Genomic DNA, 16,511 nt, shown 5'->3' with positions numbered 1-16,511 from the left:
ATATAATTCACGTTTGCTAGTATATTTAGTACCATCCTAAATATGTCTAAGGATTTCACAAAGAGCTGAATTTTACAGATTTTGTAAATTTTTTTTCTGACAATCTCCATATGGGTCTTGGCTGCTCTAAATAGGTGTCCAGACAGCTGTCTACAAATATTAGGACCTGTCTCTCACTGTCACTTACGAAGTTTGGGTTACAAAACCAACCATTTATTTATAACAGTTATGTTTGCACTGCAACATCAGATATCTCCAGCAGCTACCGCTTTATATAAAATAGAAAAAAATACAGCCATAAATAATTCCTTGATGGGTATTCAACATGGAAAGAACAAAAAATAAAAAGAAACTGGTTACCGAATAAAGAATTAAATTTCTGGTTTATAGACTAAAGAATCTAATTTCATGTATTAGGGCACACCACTGCTCGTTGTTCTGCATAGTTAAATAATCCCATTTGTGTACAAGCTCTACCTTTACCCAAAGGTACCACTTGTCTTCATTCTCATATGCCTAGGCAGTGAAATATAAAATGTTCAACTTAAATCAATATCTCATACTTAATATTCAATGCATTATAACAAACTTTTTAATCAAATTGAAAATCCAGACTCTTTCAACTTGCCATGGACAGAAAATTCTGTATTAGCAAAAATGTGTAATCATGAAATAGTACACACAAAGCAATCAGTCAGCCAAAGTGCCCGTTACAATTACTCATTTTGTTGACAGATTTGTTATATCTATGTTGATAAGATGCCACTGTACTAGATTTATTTTCTTTACAAATGCCTGTTAAGGGGTTGGCAAGTGTGCAAAGATTTATTCATCATGTTATTATATCTTACATTAGATCAGGTTTTTGTGGAGGAAGACAGAAGTCCCTTCAGTGACTCGATGGCAGAAGAGATTAAGTGAACCAATACTTGGCGACAGCAGGGAAAAAAAAACATGTCCACAGTTCACACACAAAAAAATGTATTGTTTGGCTTAAAAACAATAAATTAAATTCCAGATAATGATATCCAAATTGAATTCATTATATTATCCAAATATAAACTCACAAGAACTCATCAAAAAGTTGTATTACCTAAAATCCAATATTTGAGTTTAACTTTATAGTTCAAAAATGTTATTTTTTTTAATCAAGCGGAGAATTGGTGATACATTCCGCTTCTTAGCTCACTTATGTTCCAGTTCTGTGATAGAGAGGACTACAGGATGAACCTCTTAGGGATTCAGATGCACTGTTCAGACTTCTTTAGACCTTACACAGTTCTGTATTTATGCTTTTGATCAACTAATTTGGCTGTTCCTTGCATTCAATATTAAAGGACATAAAAGTCACTGTTATTGTTGGATAAATCCGTATACTGCTGTAGACTGAACGATGCTACAGGGGCTGGTGCTGGTGCCTGCTGGCTGACTGTTCCATTTGGAACCCAATGTGTTTTATTTCCATATGTCAAAGGTTTGCATAAGTGTGTTTCCCATTTGGGTTTTGCACCTGCCTTACATTTGCTTCTAAGTTTATTGTCACTCTCGCAATATGTCACACAACACTGACAGGCCTTTCCAGCTTTGGGCCCATTTTTCACTTTAACTGTGCCCAAAGATGCCTTGTTTTCTTTGTTACTGGCTTTAGAAGACTGTAAAGGGGAGGTTCCTTTTAAACGTCTCTTCTTCTTCTGAATCTGGTCAAGACTGATGTCTGATTGAGAAGAACAGCTTTCGTTCCAGCTTGACCTTGTATTTAAACTGCGTAAAGGTAATACCAATCTTAAGGCCTTCCAGAATCTTGAGCTGCTGCGTCTGGAACTTTCACCTTCCCAGCGAACAAAGGGTATACTCTCCTTGAGTTTTGAAATGGTGGTATGTGTGCCATGGAGTGGCTTATATTCCACAATGATGAGATTAGTGCAGAGGGCATTTTGGCACACAATGCCCAGTTTGAACTCCAACATGCTAATACTCTTATCTGTTAAATAGTCAGGGCTCAAGACAACAATCATTCTTCGACTTCTCTGAATAAATTCAAACACAGCCTCTACTGTATCTATGGAATATAGGGGAAAGCATGGCAGGGAAAAGTGAAATGGCAGAGGAATCAGACGGAAAAAAGAAAGTTAGACAACACTATAGCATTCTTATGCAGGAAATAATTATTAGATTAGAAAACAGGAAATATGAATGGAAAGAAAACATAAGCAGTAGTTATGACTTTATAGGCTGTATACAAGGACTTAATATAAACCTTTGGTTGAGTTACAGACATTCAAGTTTTTACATAATCTCAAAAAGTAATAAAATGATGAAACAAGCCCTAGCTGATCCCTGTAACTGTAGGCAATGTGGGGTAATGTATCCTCAATCTTAACTGCACAAGCAAGTGGTTCAAGTTGTTACTTTAATATCTCAACTCATCCTGCCACAGCCCCTTCCCCAGCAGTGACTTGACAACCTTCCAATCTTTAATGTACACACAGAGCAGGTGCTCTCAAATTCTGCTGGGAACTTTGAGGATTGATTCCTCTGAACTGTCTGCATCTATACAGGCCAATAAGGGTTTGTTTAAAGAGTAACTCCACTTTTGCTGAGGAAAAAAAGCATTCCCCTCTGGGTGACTAATGTACATTGTAGGGAGTTTACCAAACTTTGTTACAGATTCCTACCTTTTGTTATTCTGAAGAAACAGCTATTTGTATGTCGGTGTCCAAGTACAAAGTGAAGGAGTATGAGAGTGGTTTTATAATTATCAATCAGCTACTCCACCTGCAGGGCTCTAATGAGTCTGCATCCCTTGGACATGAATTCCCTTTGGGAGTATCTCACCAAAAATGACATTTTTGTTGTAGGGGATGCTTAAAATCTGACTTTTATCTTATGGCAGACTTCTGGGAAAATCAGTAGCTAATCACACAAGCAGGAAATTAAGTTTCTGGGGAGTGTTCTGCGCACCATCTGTATACAAAATTCTTCCAAGTAGCCATACTGCAATGCATTTTACAGAAAATTACAGTGCTGCAAATTGAAAAGGTAAGGTAATTTTTAACATCCAATTACAATATGACTTGTGTAGCAATTGTATACATTATTTTTTTTATTTGCCAATTTCCCCCATGAAAGTGGAGTTACCCTTTAAAGCGAAGTTATGTTCACTTTAAAGAAAAGAAAAAATGTTATAAAAGTACTCCAGTTTAAAAAAAAATGTAATTATATTTATACCCTTACAAATATCAAAATACAATGTATTATTATTACAAATGATGAATATGATGAATATGAATACAAATGCACACCACATTTTTCAGATATTTGTAAAAAATCTTGAAAACCATTTATCATTTTCCTTCCACTTCACATTTGCCACTTTGTGTTGGTCTATCACATACAATCCCAATAAAATACATTTATGCTTTTGGTTGTAACATGAGAAAATGTTACAAATTTTAAGGGGTATGAATACTTTTTCAAGGTACTGTAGTATTTAGCCAAAGCAGAGGGTCGCACCTAGGTAGCGCACAGAGAGCAGTGCATAGGTAGAAAGGAACAAGTCTGAAGACTACAAAGAATATTCAGCTATAATTATGTGGGTAAGCCCTATACATTTAAAGTAAGTACTGTTCCAAAAAAAGAAGATAATCAAAAATCAAAGGGAAAGTAACAGAATAAAGGGTATTAATGGTTTCATTTGTTGTTGGGTAGATTTCTTTAATGCACCAGCACAATACGAAAGCTGGTTTTGGCTGGTAGTAGCTGATATTTATTTTTTATACAGGACTCAAAACTTACCCTGCTATGACATTCTGAAGTAGGGCCAGATGTTTTATTATTTAATGGCAAAATCAAAGTAGGTGCATATAGACCCATCAAACAGCAAGTGTAAAGTCACAGTCAGAAGTTTAGTTTCTGATAAGGTGACAATGTAAAATGCAAATATCACTTCCACGAGTTCTTCTATAAAGTCTTTTCCTTTGGCATAATTTTTTATAACATAAGTGGGATGACTAGCTGTTGTCTTGGCCAAACCCAGTTGGCTCCAACACAGGTAACAAAATAAACTATCAAGAAGCTTTAGGACGAGTAAACCTAAAAAAGTCTACATAACACTAAAATCTAGTATAAGGACAGTCTTTATTCCCATCAAATCCAAACCTACACTGAAAAATGTCATTGGGAGAATGAATGAAAGCCATTATTCTGATGCATTACTAACAAAAAGTTCTCCTTCCGTCTGGAGGAAAAGATGTCTGCTCCTTCACTCTCTCCCTCACCCCTCACCAACTGTCCCCTCACAGCTGGTAAAGTGGAACTAATCCCTCCTACTCTCCTATTAGAGCCAAGGAAGCTGGCATCTTAGCCTCTTGTTTGATCCGCAGTTGCCATTGTGCTACATGTGACTAGTTATGACACCAGCATTTTTATGACTTGACAGTTTGGTTAAGAACACATACACCTGTGACATTTATAGTTCATGGCATGGCATAACGTTGAAGTAAACTGAAATACTTACCTCCTCATTACAATGATGCGGCAATTAAATCCCTCGCTGGTCGCTGTCATCTTCTTCATGGCTATTTCTAGGTGCTAGGTTTTCAACCTCTTGATTGCCTGGTGACAGAATGAATGCATCCTGGGCATACGCACTGGAGTCTGTCATTCCTACACAGCCAGAGTGTGCCGGGAATGTATAATGAGCTGTGCATGTGTAGCTCAGTGTGCATTTAACCGCTTGAGCCCCAGCCACTGCATGAAAACGTTTGCAGGGTGGCACGGCTGCGCAAAACCACGTTTTAAAACGTAGTTTTGAAAAACAGGTAGGGGGCGCGCACCCGCCCTACCTGTCCCGCGGCTGTCAGCAGCGGGTCTCAGCCGCCGGGTCATTACCGGCCGCTTCCCCACGATTAGCGGCAATCACTGACAGAGAGCAGGGCTGCATTGTTTACACACAGCCCTGCTATCTCTCAGTTGCCTGTCAGCTCCTGACAAGCTGAAGAGGGAGAGAAGAGTTTATCTCTCCCGATCAGCCTGTCCCCATCCAGCACACATCCCCGCCCCCTAGTAAAACACTCCCCTAACACAGTTAACCCTTTCAGTGGGAAAAAAAAAATGTAAACTCCTTCCTCCCCAGTGCCATTAGTACAGTGTCAGTGGGTTTTTTTCACTGATCACTGTATTGGTGTCACTGGGGATGTCAGTGACCCCAACTCAGTTCCCCCCCAGTGTCAAAATGTCCGCCACAGTCCGGCCATAAGTCGCTGATCGCCACCATATGTCGCTGATCGCCGCCATTATTAGTATAAAAAAAATTAAAAATCCCAACATCTTTCCCGCCATTTGTAAACACTATAACTTTTATGCAAACCAATTAATTTACACGTATTGGGATTTTTTTTAGCAAAGACATGCCGCAGAATGCATTTTGGATGAAATTTGAGACAAAATTAGATTTTTTAATTTTTTTTACTGGACATGTTTTATAGCAAAAAGTCCAAAATATTGTTTTTTTTTCTCAAAATTGTCAGTCTTTTTTTTTATAGCGCAAAAAAATTAAAAACGCACAGGCGATCAAATACCACCGAAAGAAAGCTCAATTTGTGGGAAAAAAAGGATGTAAATTTAATTTGAGTGCAGTGTTGCATGACCGCGCAATTGTCAGTTAAATTAACGCATCGCCGTAACACAAACCGCTTCCTGACCTCCCTACAGCAGAAATACTGCTACAGGGCGGCATGGGTACGAAAAAAATCACACACACATATATATATATATATATATATATATATATATATATATATATACACATATATATACATGATTCACGCTCCAGTGGTTTTCACACCCCTCCTAGATAGTGTCAGATTGCCCATCAGTACACCAGTCATCACATTTAACCCCTTGATTGCCAGGAGCACGCTCATGTACAATAAACCTCCATTGCTAGTATAGTGTCTGAACGGGTCAATATCTTTGATCAGGTCAGCACTATACCAGCGTTCACATTAGTATAGCGTCCCCAAAAACGCAGTGTTAACGGGATCAGCCCCGGCACCTGCCAACACCTGCGTTTAGCCTCTACGCTTACCCCCCCCTTCTCCCCCAGCAAGTGCAGTGTCAGTAGGTCACTGTCACTTGATACATTGCACACAAAACCAGTGTTTGCAGGATCAGACCAGATCTCTGTTAGCACTTGCCGGTAAATTTTGATGACTCTCATATGCAGCAGAGTGCCATTACTAGTGCTGCTCTACCTTTTGGTGAACTGGCGAGTACCAGCGGTCTAGTACATCCTGGTCTTTCACATACCTCCTTGATTTTTTAAGCTGTTTTTCACGGAATATCTGTATGCGTTGATTGTGGATCAAAGCAGTTTATATGCACAACAATTTATTGCCGCCAACCCAAATTCAAACCTTGCCAGACCATTTGCATGGAAACTCATTACGGTTTTCAAATTTACATTTTTTTGGGGCCTAACCCTCAACATGGGCATTACTAAAAGAAATGAATTGCGGTTGTATTGGTCCGATTCATCATATACCGTGTTCTCTGCTGCTATGGCCAGGCATAGATATGAGAGTATAATGTGTTTTATGCATTTCAGCGACAATACACTCTGTCATCCTCGGGGTAACCCTGAATTTGACCAGCTCCACAAAATTCAGCCCCTTGTAAATCACCTTAACCTAAAATTTGCAGATGTCTACACTCCCCAGCAAAACATCTGCATTGATGTGTCCCTCATTAATTTTTCTGGCTGCCTTGCATTCAAACAATTTCTCCCCTGCAATCATGCCAGATATGGGGTCAAGATGTAGAAGATCTGTGAGAGGACAACAGGCTATACTTATAAGTTTCAGATTTACGAGGGAAAAGATAGTCACGTGGAGCCAGCCCGGATGCCCAGACTACATGGGGAGCAGTGGCAAGATAGTTTGGGACTTGGTGTCATCCTTTTTCCATATGGGGTACCACTTATACGTGGACAATTTTTTGCTACTATTTACACATTTGTACAATCTTGGAACTGGCGCATGTGGTACTGTGTGACCTAATGTGTGCCCACCATTAGAAGTGGGTGGATGCAGGGTGGTATATTCTAATGGTGGGCATACCACACACTTTTTCTGGCAGAGATTTCTTCTCATTTTTTCATTCATTCCACAGGCTGCATACAAAAAAAAAAAAAAAAAAAAAAAAAAAAGAGCATAGCATATATAACCAACAAGGACCAGCAATGTACTGGTACATCACTGGATTTGAATGGTTATACCAGGATGATGCCTACAGCTGCAGGCATCATCCTGGTATCGTTTTTTTCGGCCGGTGATAGGCTTTCATGTAAAAGCAATCCTAGTGGCTAATTAGCTGCAAGATTGCTTTTACAAGCAGTGGGAGATGATGTCCCCCCTCCCCCACTGCCTTCCATGGCCTTCTCGGGCAGTCCCGTGCTATCAGGGGAACCTGAGAATGCAGCCAGTGTTTCTGCCAGCTGACTATAGAGCTGATTGGAGACCAGAATGGTGCCAATCATCTCTATAGTCTAAGAATTCGGAAGCTACAAGCATTTCATCACTTCAGTTTTGCAGGATATAAACAGCGCCATCTGTAAATTGGGAAAGCATCTGATCACACCGATTTTGGTTTGATTAGATAATGTAAGGGTAGAGGAGATATCTAGAGTCTGATAGACCCCAGATTTCTCAAAAAAAGAATATGACAATGCCCATTGAAGTTATAGGGGTTATTTGAATTCCCTGTTATAGCATTAAAAGTGATTAAAAAAAAAATATGAAAGGTACAATGTAAAAAAAAAAATTGCCCCACCCATGCGCGCACACCTGTGTGCACAAGCCTTGACCCTGTGCCGGTATGTACACAGCGGTTGCACCATGCATGTGAGGTATTGCCGTGAACGTCAGATCAGGGGCAGTAATTCTAACACTAGACCTCCTCTGTAAATCTAAAATGGTAGCTTTTAAAGCGCTGCCTATGGATATTAAAAATGTTTGCAGTTTGTCGCCATTGCACGGGGCATGCGCAGTTTTAAAGCATGTCATGTTTAGTATCTATTTACTCGGCATACCATTATCTTTTATATTTTACCAAACAATTGGCCAATATATAAAAAAGTAAAAAAAGTGTCTTTTTTTTTTAAATTGCTTTTGAAAAATCGCTGCGCGAGTACTATGTGCCAAAAAAAATTGTAGTACCCACCATTTTATTCACTAGGGTGTCTGCTTTAAAAAAATATATAATGTTTGGGGGTTTAAATTAATTTCCTAGCAAAAAATACTGATTTTTTTCATGTGAACAAAAAGGCTTGGTCTTCATGTGGTTAGAAGAGTGAATGATGTGTGGCATAAACTTCTAATGCTGGGCATAAAACTCCCCCACTCCCCAAAACTACCCCTTTTTGGAAAGTAGTCACCACAAACTATTTGCTGAGAGGAATGTTGAATCAATAGAAGAATTTATTTTTTTACCACAAGTTTTTGGAAAATGACAAAAATAAATAGTTTTTTTTTACACAAAATTGTCACTTAAATAATTTACTGCTCACACATGCCATGGGTATATGTGGAATTACTCCCCAAAATACATTTTGCTACTTCTCCTGAGTATGGGGGTACCACATGAGAGACTTTTTGGCAGTCTAGCCAAGTACAGGACCCCAAAATCCAATAAGCACCTTCAGGCTTTTAAAGGGCTTTATTTCCTCATTACACTTCCAGACTACCTATCACAGTTTCGGAGGCCCTGAAATGCCAGGATAGCACCTAACCCCCCCAAATTACCCCTTTTTGGAAAGTAGACGCCCCAAGGAATTTGATAAAAAGCACAGTAAGTATTTTGGAGATCTCATTTGTTTTTGGAATATGAAAAAAAACAAAAACATTTTTTATATTTCAAAACCTTGTGAGAAAAAATGAGATCTGCAAAATACTCACAATGCCTCTTTTTAAATTCCTTGGGGTGTCTACTTTCCAGAAAGGGGACATTTGGGGGGGTTTGGAGCTATCCTGGCATGTCAGGGCCTTTGAAACTGCGATAGGTAGTGAGGAAGTGTAATGAGGAAGTTACGCACCTTCAGGCTTTCAAAGTGGTCATTGGATTTCAGACTCCTGTATGTGGCTAGGCTCCCAAAAAGTCTCACACATGTGGTATTCCCATACTCAGTAAAAGTAGCAGAATGTATTTTGGGGTGTAATTCCACATATACCCATGGCTTGTGCGAGAGATAAATCATTTAAATGACAACTTTGTGTAAAAAAAAAAAAAAAAAGTGTGTCATTTTTCAGAAACTTGTGGAAAAAAAATAAATCTTCCATGGACTCAATATGCCTCTCAGCAGATAGCTAGGGTGTCTAATTTCCGAAAAGGGGTCATTTGAGGGTGTTTATACTATCCTGGTTTTTTAGCACCTCAAGAAATATCAGTCAGAAGTCAGAAAGTAAAATCTATGTAAATTCCATTATCTATACCATAGTTTGTAGACGCTATACCTTTCACAAAAAGCAATCAATATACACTTATTGGGATTTTTTTTAACCAAAAACATGTAGCAGAATACATTTTGGCCTAAATTTATGACGAAATTTAATTTTTTTTTTCAGATATTTTTTATGACCAAAACGAGAAAATATTGTTTTTTTTCAAAAACACTTTTTTTCTTCAAAACTTTTTCTGGTTATAGCGCCAAAAATAAAAAGTGCACAGGTGATCAAATACCACCAAAAGAATGCTCTATTTGTTAAAAAAGGACAAATTTAATTTATGTACCGTATTGCATGACCGTGCAATTGTCAGTTAAACTAGTGCAGCGCTTTATAGCAAAAAAAATGGCGTAAATTGCAGTATCTATACCATAGTTTGTAGACGCTATAACTTTCACACAAAGCAATCAATATACACTTATTGGGATTTTTTTTACCAAAAACATGTAGCAGAATACATTTTGGCCTAAATTTATAACTAACTTTGAGTTTACTATATATTTTTTATAGCTGAAAGTAAAAAATATTGTTTTTCTTCAAAATATTTGGTCTTTTTTTGTTTATAGCGTGAAAAATAAAAAGCGCACAGGTGATCAAATACCACCAAAAGAAAGCTCTATTTGTGTGAAAAAAAGGACGTAAATTTCGTTTAGGTGCAGCATTGCATGACCGCACAATCAGTTGAATTAATACAGCGCCGAGTAGCAAAAAGAGGCCTGGTCATTAAGGGGGGTAAATCCTCAGGCGCTCAAGTGGTTAATAGAAGACTGAGCAGGTGTTTGTTTTTGCAGAAGAGACCTTGAATGCCTCTTCTGAAAAAAAGTGTTACCTTTAATTCTGCTGTAATATGTAATTATCTCTAAATATAACTCCTGTCTACAAACCTCTTCCTCCTAATTGGAACCAAATCACCTAACAATAGATAGGAGAGCTGTGAGCTGCTATGTAACCTACATGGAGACAGATCTTTTCCCATAAAGGGCCCCTTACAAACATTGCTTGAAAATAACAAGAATAGCAATATGTGTGCATAACAGGCACTATACTGTAGTTAGCCTAAGGGCTTGTATGTATGGATGCTTAACACTTCAACCCCTTTTGTGTAATGTCTCAGTCTTGAGGGATCTCTGACCCATTTCGCTCTCTGTGAAAATCTTTTACGTTTCTACAACACTAAGCTATGGTCACTTATCATGGGCAGTGCAATAAATCATGGGAAGTTAGAGGCCGCTTGGGACCACATGTATTTTCAGCTCCCATGTGTACGAACCATTAAACTAACCTTTAAGGAAATTCTAAAGATTTTAAAATTAATCCCATAATGCCGATGCCCCTTTTAGAAACCCTTAAAGAGGTTTTTGATGCCAGGAGGCGGGGCTGGGTTTCTGATCATGTGACTGCCATGATTGGTTGTCACAGCGGTCACATGATCGAAAAGCTCCCGATCGCAAGTAGAAATCAGTAGTTTTCCATTAGCTGCCGGTAACTGTAATGGGAGCACGCAGGGTGTGCAATCTCGGCACAGCTTTGATTACATTCTTGTACATATATGTGCAGCCTCTGTGCGTTAAGGTCCACCCACCGAGAGGCCGCATGTATCCGTACCACTGGCATCTAGAGTTTAAAGTTAAAGTTCCCCCACATGACAACAATAAAAGCATGAATGAAAATCACATATGCTTTGACTTTTGTAACACTGTTTTGATGTATATGACATTCAGTCAGATAATCTTGGTGCTGAAGTCCGAGAGCAGGTATATCTAGGCACAAGGACTAGAATTTAGGTGGTTAAATGTTCAATTCAGTTATAGAGTTAACCTTAAATGTTAACTAAGAATGAGGTTAAGGGTTAAGTGTTAGGGTCAAGCTAAGTGTAAAAGTGCATCTATTTTTTGCTTATAAAGGGCAAAACAACAGGATTACTAAAACGCCCCCTACAATGCTTACACTTACTTCCACTTCCTTACCCCATCTGCCTGTGGGAGCCAAGAGAAGAGGTCTTGTATAAGCATAATCTGAGAGCTCACAGCTTACAGGGAGCGAAGGATTCCCTCTTTGCCCCCATTTTACAGCATCAATGCCTGGTGTTCGATGACTCAGCATCCGGCACTGCATCGTTGGAGGATTGAGGGTTTAATTTTTTGTTTCCTCATACCTAGAAAAAAACAGGTATTTCTACTTGTGGCCAAATAGAGCAGAGAGGGAGGTAAAGGAAGGTGGGGGCAGTAAAGGGAACCTGTTGCTTTGCCCTACATGGGCATAGTGTGTATTGTGTGTAAGTGTGGGGGTGAGTTTTCTTTATTTTTCACATTACTGTCACCAGGAGGTTTTGGGCACATGGAGTCTAAACAGACCCCCTGATGCTCACTTTTTACTTACAGAAAAAGACCGAGGATGCAGTCCTCAAGCTCATTCTCATTCATGTTTACTATCTCTTTAGTTATGAACGAACACTGGAGTGCTCACTACTGAGCATTCCTGTGTTCATTCAGGGGTCTGTACACATGAGACATTTTACCAATCTCTTGCTCATCATCCTGAACACCTGATCCTTACGTGGCCACAACATACTGACAGGAGGTGAGGGAGAAGAAAAAGAGGCCATAAAAGGTGGGGCACAAAGATTGAGGAAGGGGACGAAGAAAGAGGTTCAGTTTGTTGGGACATGTGGGGAGAATCAGTCACAGGCAGGGAAACTGTTGGGTGGTGGAGGTAAAATATTTAGTGAATGGCAGTGATCAGTGGCTTGTCACATGATTATCACAGCTATTTATTAAATAAGTAGAGTCTAGGGGAGCCTTCTGTTAGAAGTTCATGGCCTCCAAAGTGACCTTTAGATTAAAGCAGAAAGGAATGCAGAGAATGTAAGGTTTACCAAGCCGGACAGCTGGAAGCAGTTCTGTTCTGACATAAACGTTACAATTTGACAAACACCTTAAACCCAGGCTTCTGGCCAGTTCCTGAAGGTATTGGCACTGCACCACTGCCAAGTATCCAAAATGCCATGAGAATGTGTTCCAGTACACTGCAGGAGTATCTGAGTGAAGTGACAGACTTTTTCCTCAGTTGCTTTTGGACCTAGCAGTCCTGTGCAAAGAACTACCTACTCCGGGTTCTCAGGGCCAGAAAACAACATACTGCTAAAGAAAGTGGTTGGTTATAGAATAAAGCTCCAAACATACAGTGGCAAAAAAGCACTTGAAACAAATTACATTAATGAAATACATTTACATATGCAAGACAGACTATCCAGTAGAAAGCAGACAAAACAAAGTAGAGCAGCAACTGAAAAATAATTCAGAATACATTCTCATCACACAATAATGTTAGATTTTTTTAATTTGGCTGAATAGGATATTGCTTCTCATGAATATTCCTGGGACATCTTCACATTCATTGCAAAATCCCTTTGCACATATTAAGCACTTTTATCAGTGACAGTTCCTTGGGTGTCAGGCACAAGGAAATTGCTTTGCATGATACACTACTTTCAAACTGACATGATGACGTGTTGTACAGATGCTTGTAAACTTTACTATGGCTAATGATCTATAAAGAATGGATAGAGGATTTCCTTTGGGTGAACATAAGGAAGTTAATTGAGTTTAAAGGTATAGAGGACTGTTATGGAATATATAATTTTACAGTGTAGCACCACTAAAATGGGAGTCAGGGACATCATTAATCTTGTTCATTGCCTCTCTCTCCCTAATTGTTTCTCTTTCACTGAATATTGATGTGAATATGCATATTCAATATTGTATGCCAAATGGGACTGGTTTGCTCTGAGTTTTCCAGAGTTAATTCTGCTTCATTGTATTCTAATTTTCCATCATGATTCAAATTCAGAGTGGCAGATTCAGCTGAACACAAGACAACCTATTCTCCTGACATTTGTCTTAACCAGAAATTGAAATTGATTCTTTATGATTAGACTTACATAAAAACACTTGCTGCTTATTTTTATAGAGCATTCTGGGTGATCCAAACTGTTTTATGAAAAAGAAGTGACACAAGAAAAATACACATACTGCATTTTAGAGCTAAATATATGTTACTAATTACTCTGTGTTTTGTGGACTCAATGGTTCAAAATATGACCAAGTGACAAGGACAAGACTGTCAAAGAAGACCTGCAATTTCTATCAATCTTGATCCAGCGATGTGAATGAGAGCAGAGGCTCTCTCCCTCGTCACTAGCTCAGAGACAATAGCAGGAGTCATTGGCTCCTGGGTACTGTCAATCACAGCTAGTGAGGAGGAGCAGGGCTGAGTTGTACACAGAGTGTGTATAGTCACACAGAGCTGGCTTGGGAGCAAGCCTGCACGAGTGCCTCATAGGAAGAGTCTTGGGGGGGGGGAAGCGGACAACACCAGTGGTGGACCCCAGAAGAGGAGGATTGAGGTAAAACCACTGCACAGAGCAGGTAAGTATAACATGTTTGTTATGTTGAAAAAAGAAAAGAAAAGCTTGAACATTTACAATCATTTTAAATGTAAGCAAACGTTGCAATTCTAGAATAGAAATAGCAAGCATTGAACATAATTGAGACTTTTGTTTTCTTGTTACACTTCTCATTTTCAGTAAAGCTGTGTGATTTTCTCATCAGTGTCTATTTGTTTATATAGCTCCCCATGTCAAATCAAATAGTTTATTTCATGGTAGCTCTTTTGTGTACAGTTTAGTTCAAGAGTGGGGATGTAGTAATTTCCAAATTCTTTTTTGTACCTTTGTGATCTGCTAGTGAGATTTGTCAGCTTTGGTGTGTGCTGGCTGGTGTTATCTAAGCATAAAGTCATCTTCTGTATTGAGCTAGCTCCAGCAGAGTGCGAGTTAACATTCAGTGTTGAGAACATTTACAAGCCAAACAGTAGGCTTGAGGAACTACAGTTCATGATGCAAGAGATTTTAAATATCTGAGAAACTTCTTGGCACATGGTCTTCCCCTCCAGGGTTTCACCCCGAGATGATGTTGCTGCAACACAAGTCTTACTCTAGGCCTCAGAACGTGCTGCTGGGATCAACCCTTCTGAGAAACCTCCCTAAAGATACTGGCTGCTGTGGTGTGCTACATGTGCCTAGAGGAAGCAGACTGTGGAAGTTTCCCACAAAGAGGAGGTGAGAGACTTCTGAGAAGGAAAGAAAGACTGGAACGTAATAGAGAGGTTCCTATGTTAAACGAAAAGACTGAGATACCACTAGAAACTCAGATGTAAATGAGCCAGCTTAAATATTTAGTGTCTAGTCGAATTAGACCAATGATGATGGGACCCAGAAGCTAGAAAAACAGGCAGGAAAAGCAGAGACTGCTTTGAGAAGAAGCATGCAGGTATCCTGTGCTACCTTCCCTCTCTTTCCCTAATCATCAATGCACACACACCATAAACCTACAGCAAAATGACTGGTGTCCATCATTCTAATCAACCTAAGGACACAATAACTTCACCTTGAGATGAATGTGCCTAAGACTTATTATATAAAGCTGGCCATAGATGGATGGAATTTTGGCTGGTTCAGCAGGGATCAGATGAATTATGATTAATCTATGGGCAGTCTGGTTGTACAAAAGTCAAACTCTCGATATCTCTGTTGATTGTATTCTGACGGTGGTGGGGAGCCTCCACACTGTCAGACTACAATAGCTCAGCAAGAGGGATCCCCCTCATCCACCCTTCTTTCCTTCAATCTGCTGATTGAAGGAAAGAAAATGAATCATGTGTGGTCTGCCTAAGAGGGACTGAAATATTTGTAATGTAGACTTTGGTTAGCTAAAGAGTCATATTCCTTTAAAAATGGTCTGCCCGCTTCAGAATAGTGCTACATAAGCACTGCGGAAGTATACCTGAACATATCATTAGTTAATTGCTGTCTCCTATAGACAAGTAACCAATAAATAGTCAATCCATTAGCGTGTGAGGGAACAGGATATAATGCTTACAGCTACTATAGTGTTTGGCAGTGAAAATTAGTAAAATGTAGCAAATCAAAATAAAAAAAAAATGATTTAAAGATGTCACCAGATATAAAATTTCCTTTTAAACACTTGCAGAAATTGTGCATGTTGTGTTTGCCTAAGCACATCTTTAGCAAAAGTTCTTCAAAACAGATTATGGTGTTTGTTTGATTCTATAGCAAATCAGCATTTCCTAAGGATCCAACACTTCTTTACTGGCCTAATTTATTGCTGTCTTTTTCCAGCCTTTTTTAACCTTCTCCCCTCTCTCCTATGTCACCGCAGTATGCTTCTACCTGCTCAGTTTTGTGCTGTCCTCTGTCACAGTGCTCTGATTGACAGTAGGAGTCTGCGCAGAATGACAGAGCCAGCAGTAGAACTAAGACCTGGCATAATGACGGTATTTATAAACTGGCATAGTGTTATGATACCTCAGAGTACCAAGGATCAGTGAGCATGGACAGATGATTGCAGTTGCTGTGTTATAAGCAGCTGCCCAGCCATTGTTCAGTTATGGAAGCATTGGGGACACATACTGAACTCCTCAGTGGAGATTGCCACTATATGCACCAGGTTCTGGTGTGCATTGGGCAGAGATGCAATGCACATGTGCTGGAATAATGCAAAATGACACAGCTCTGAGGCTGCTGGGCTGCAGCTGTGGGATCAAGATGAAGTGCCCAGCAGTGGTATGCAGCCTTCCTACTATCAACTTGAATAAGACGCTTTCAAGCACAACAGATTAAATACAGTTGATTAATGTATTAGACTTGAGACAAATATTTTTTTTTAATTGGGTAGATTGGGACAGGGTCTCTTGCCAGACATTTGTTCATTGCATATTCACTCAAATAATATATGGCCATTGTAGAAGACATCAAATAAGACTGAATATTTATCGTAACACACCATCTTCAAGGATAAATAGTGAAATATTAATAATTTATTTGAATTAAAGATCCATTTTCCTTAACACATAGCCATCTTCCAGCACTGGGCACATATATATCACCAATACGGCAGATTTTATTCTGCTTCACATTTCTCATGTTAATTG

The 16,511-nt window shown here is 39.1% G+C and overlaps 1 protein-coding gene across 1 annotated transcript in view; it reads right to left on the bottom strand.

The window, feature by feature from the left end:
• Positions 1-574: 574 nt before the first annotated feature.
• The window catches only part of IL1RAP (interleukin 1 receptor accessory protein), a 302,078-nt gene continuing 286,141 nt past the window's right edge, over positions 575-16,511 (bottom strand). The window contains exon 11 of the mRNA XM_089680155.1: positions 575-2,059. Coding sequence (XP_089536281.1) covers positions 1,332-2,059 — 728 coding nt within the window. The 3' untranslated portion in view covers positions 575-1,331. The remainder of the gene's footprint in view (positions 2,060-16,511) is intronic.

The sequence above is a fragment of the Staurois parvus genome, unplaced genomic scaffold, assembly GCF_062004578.1.
Source record: "Staurois parvus isolate SC_StPar_1 unplaced genomic scaffold, SC_StPar_1.0 ptg000235l, whole genome shotgun sequence".
Taxonomy (NCBI): Eukaryota; Metazoa; Chordata; class Amphibia; order Anura; family Ranidae; genus Staurois; species Staurois parvus.
Note: the sequence above shows the minus strand (reverse complement) of the source record. Positions and strands in the feature narration are given on the sequence as shown.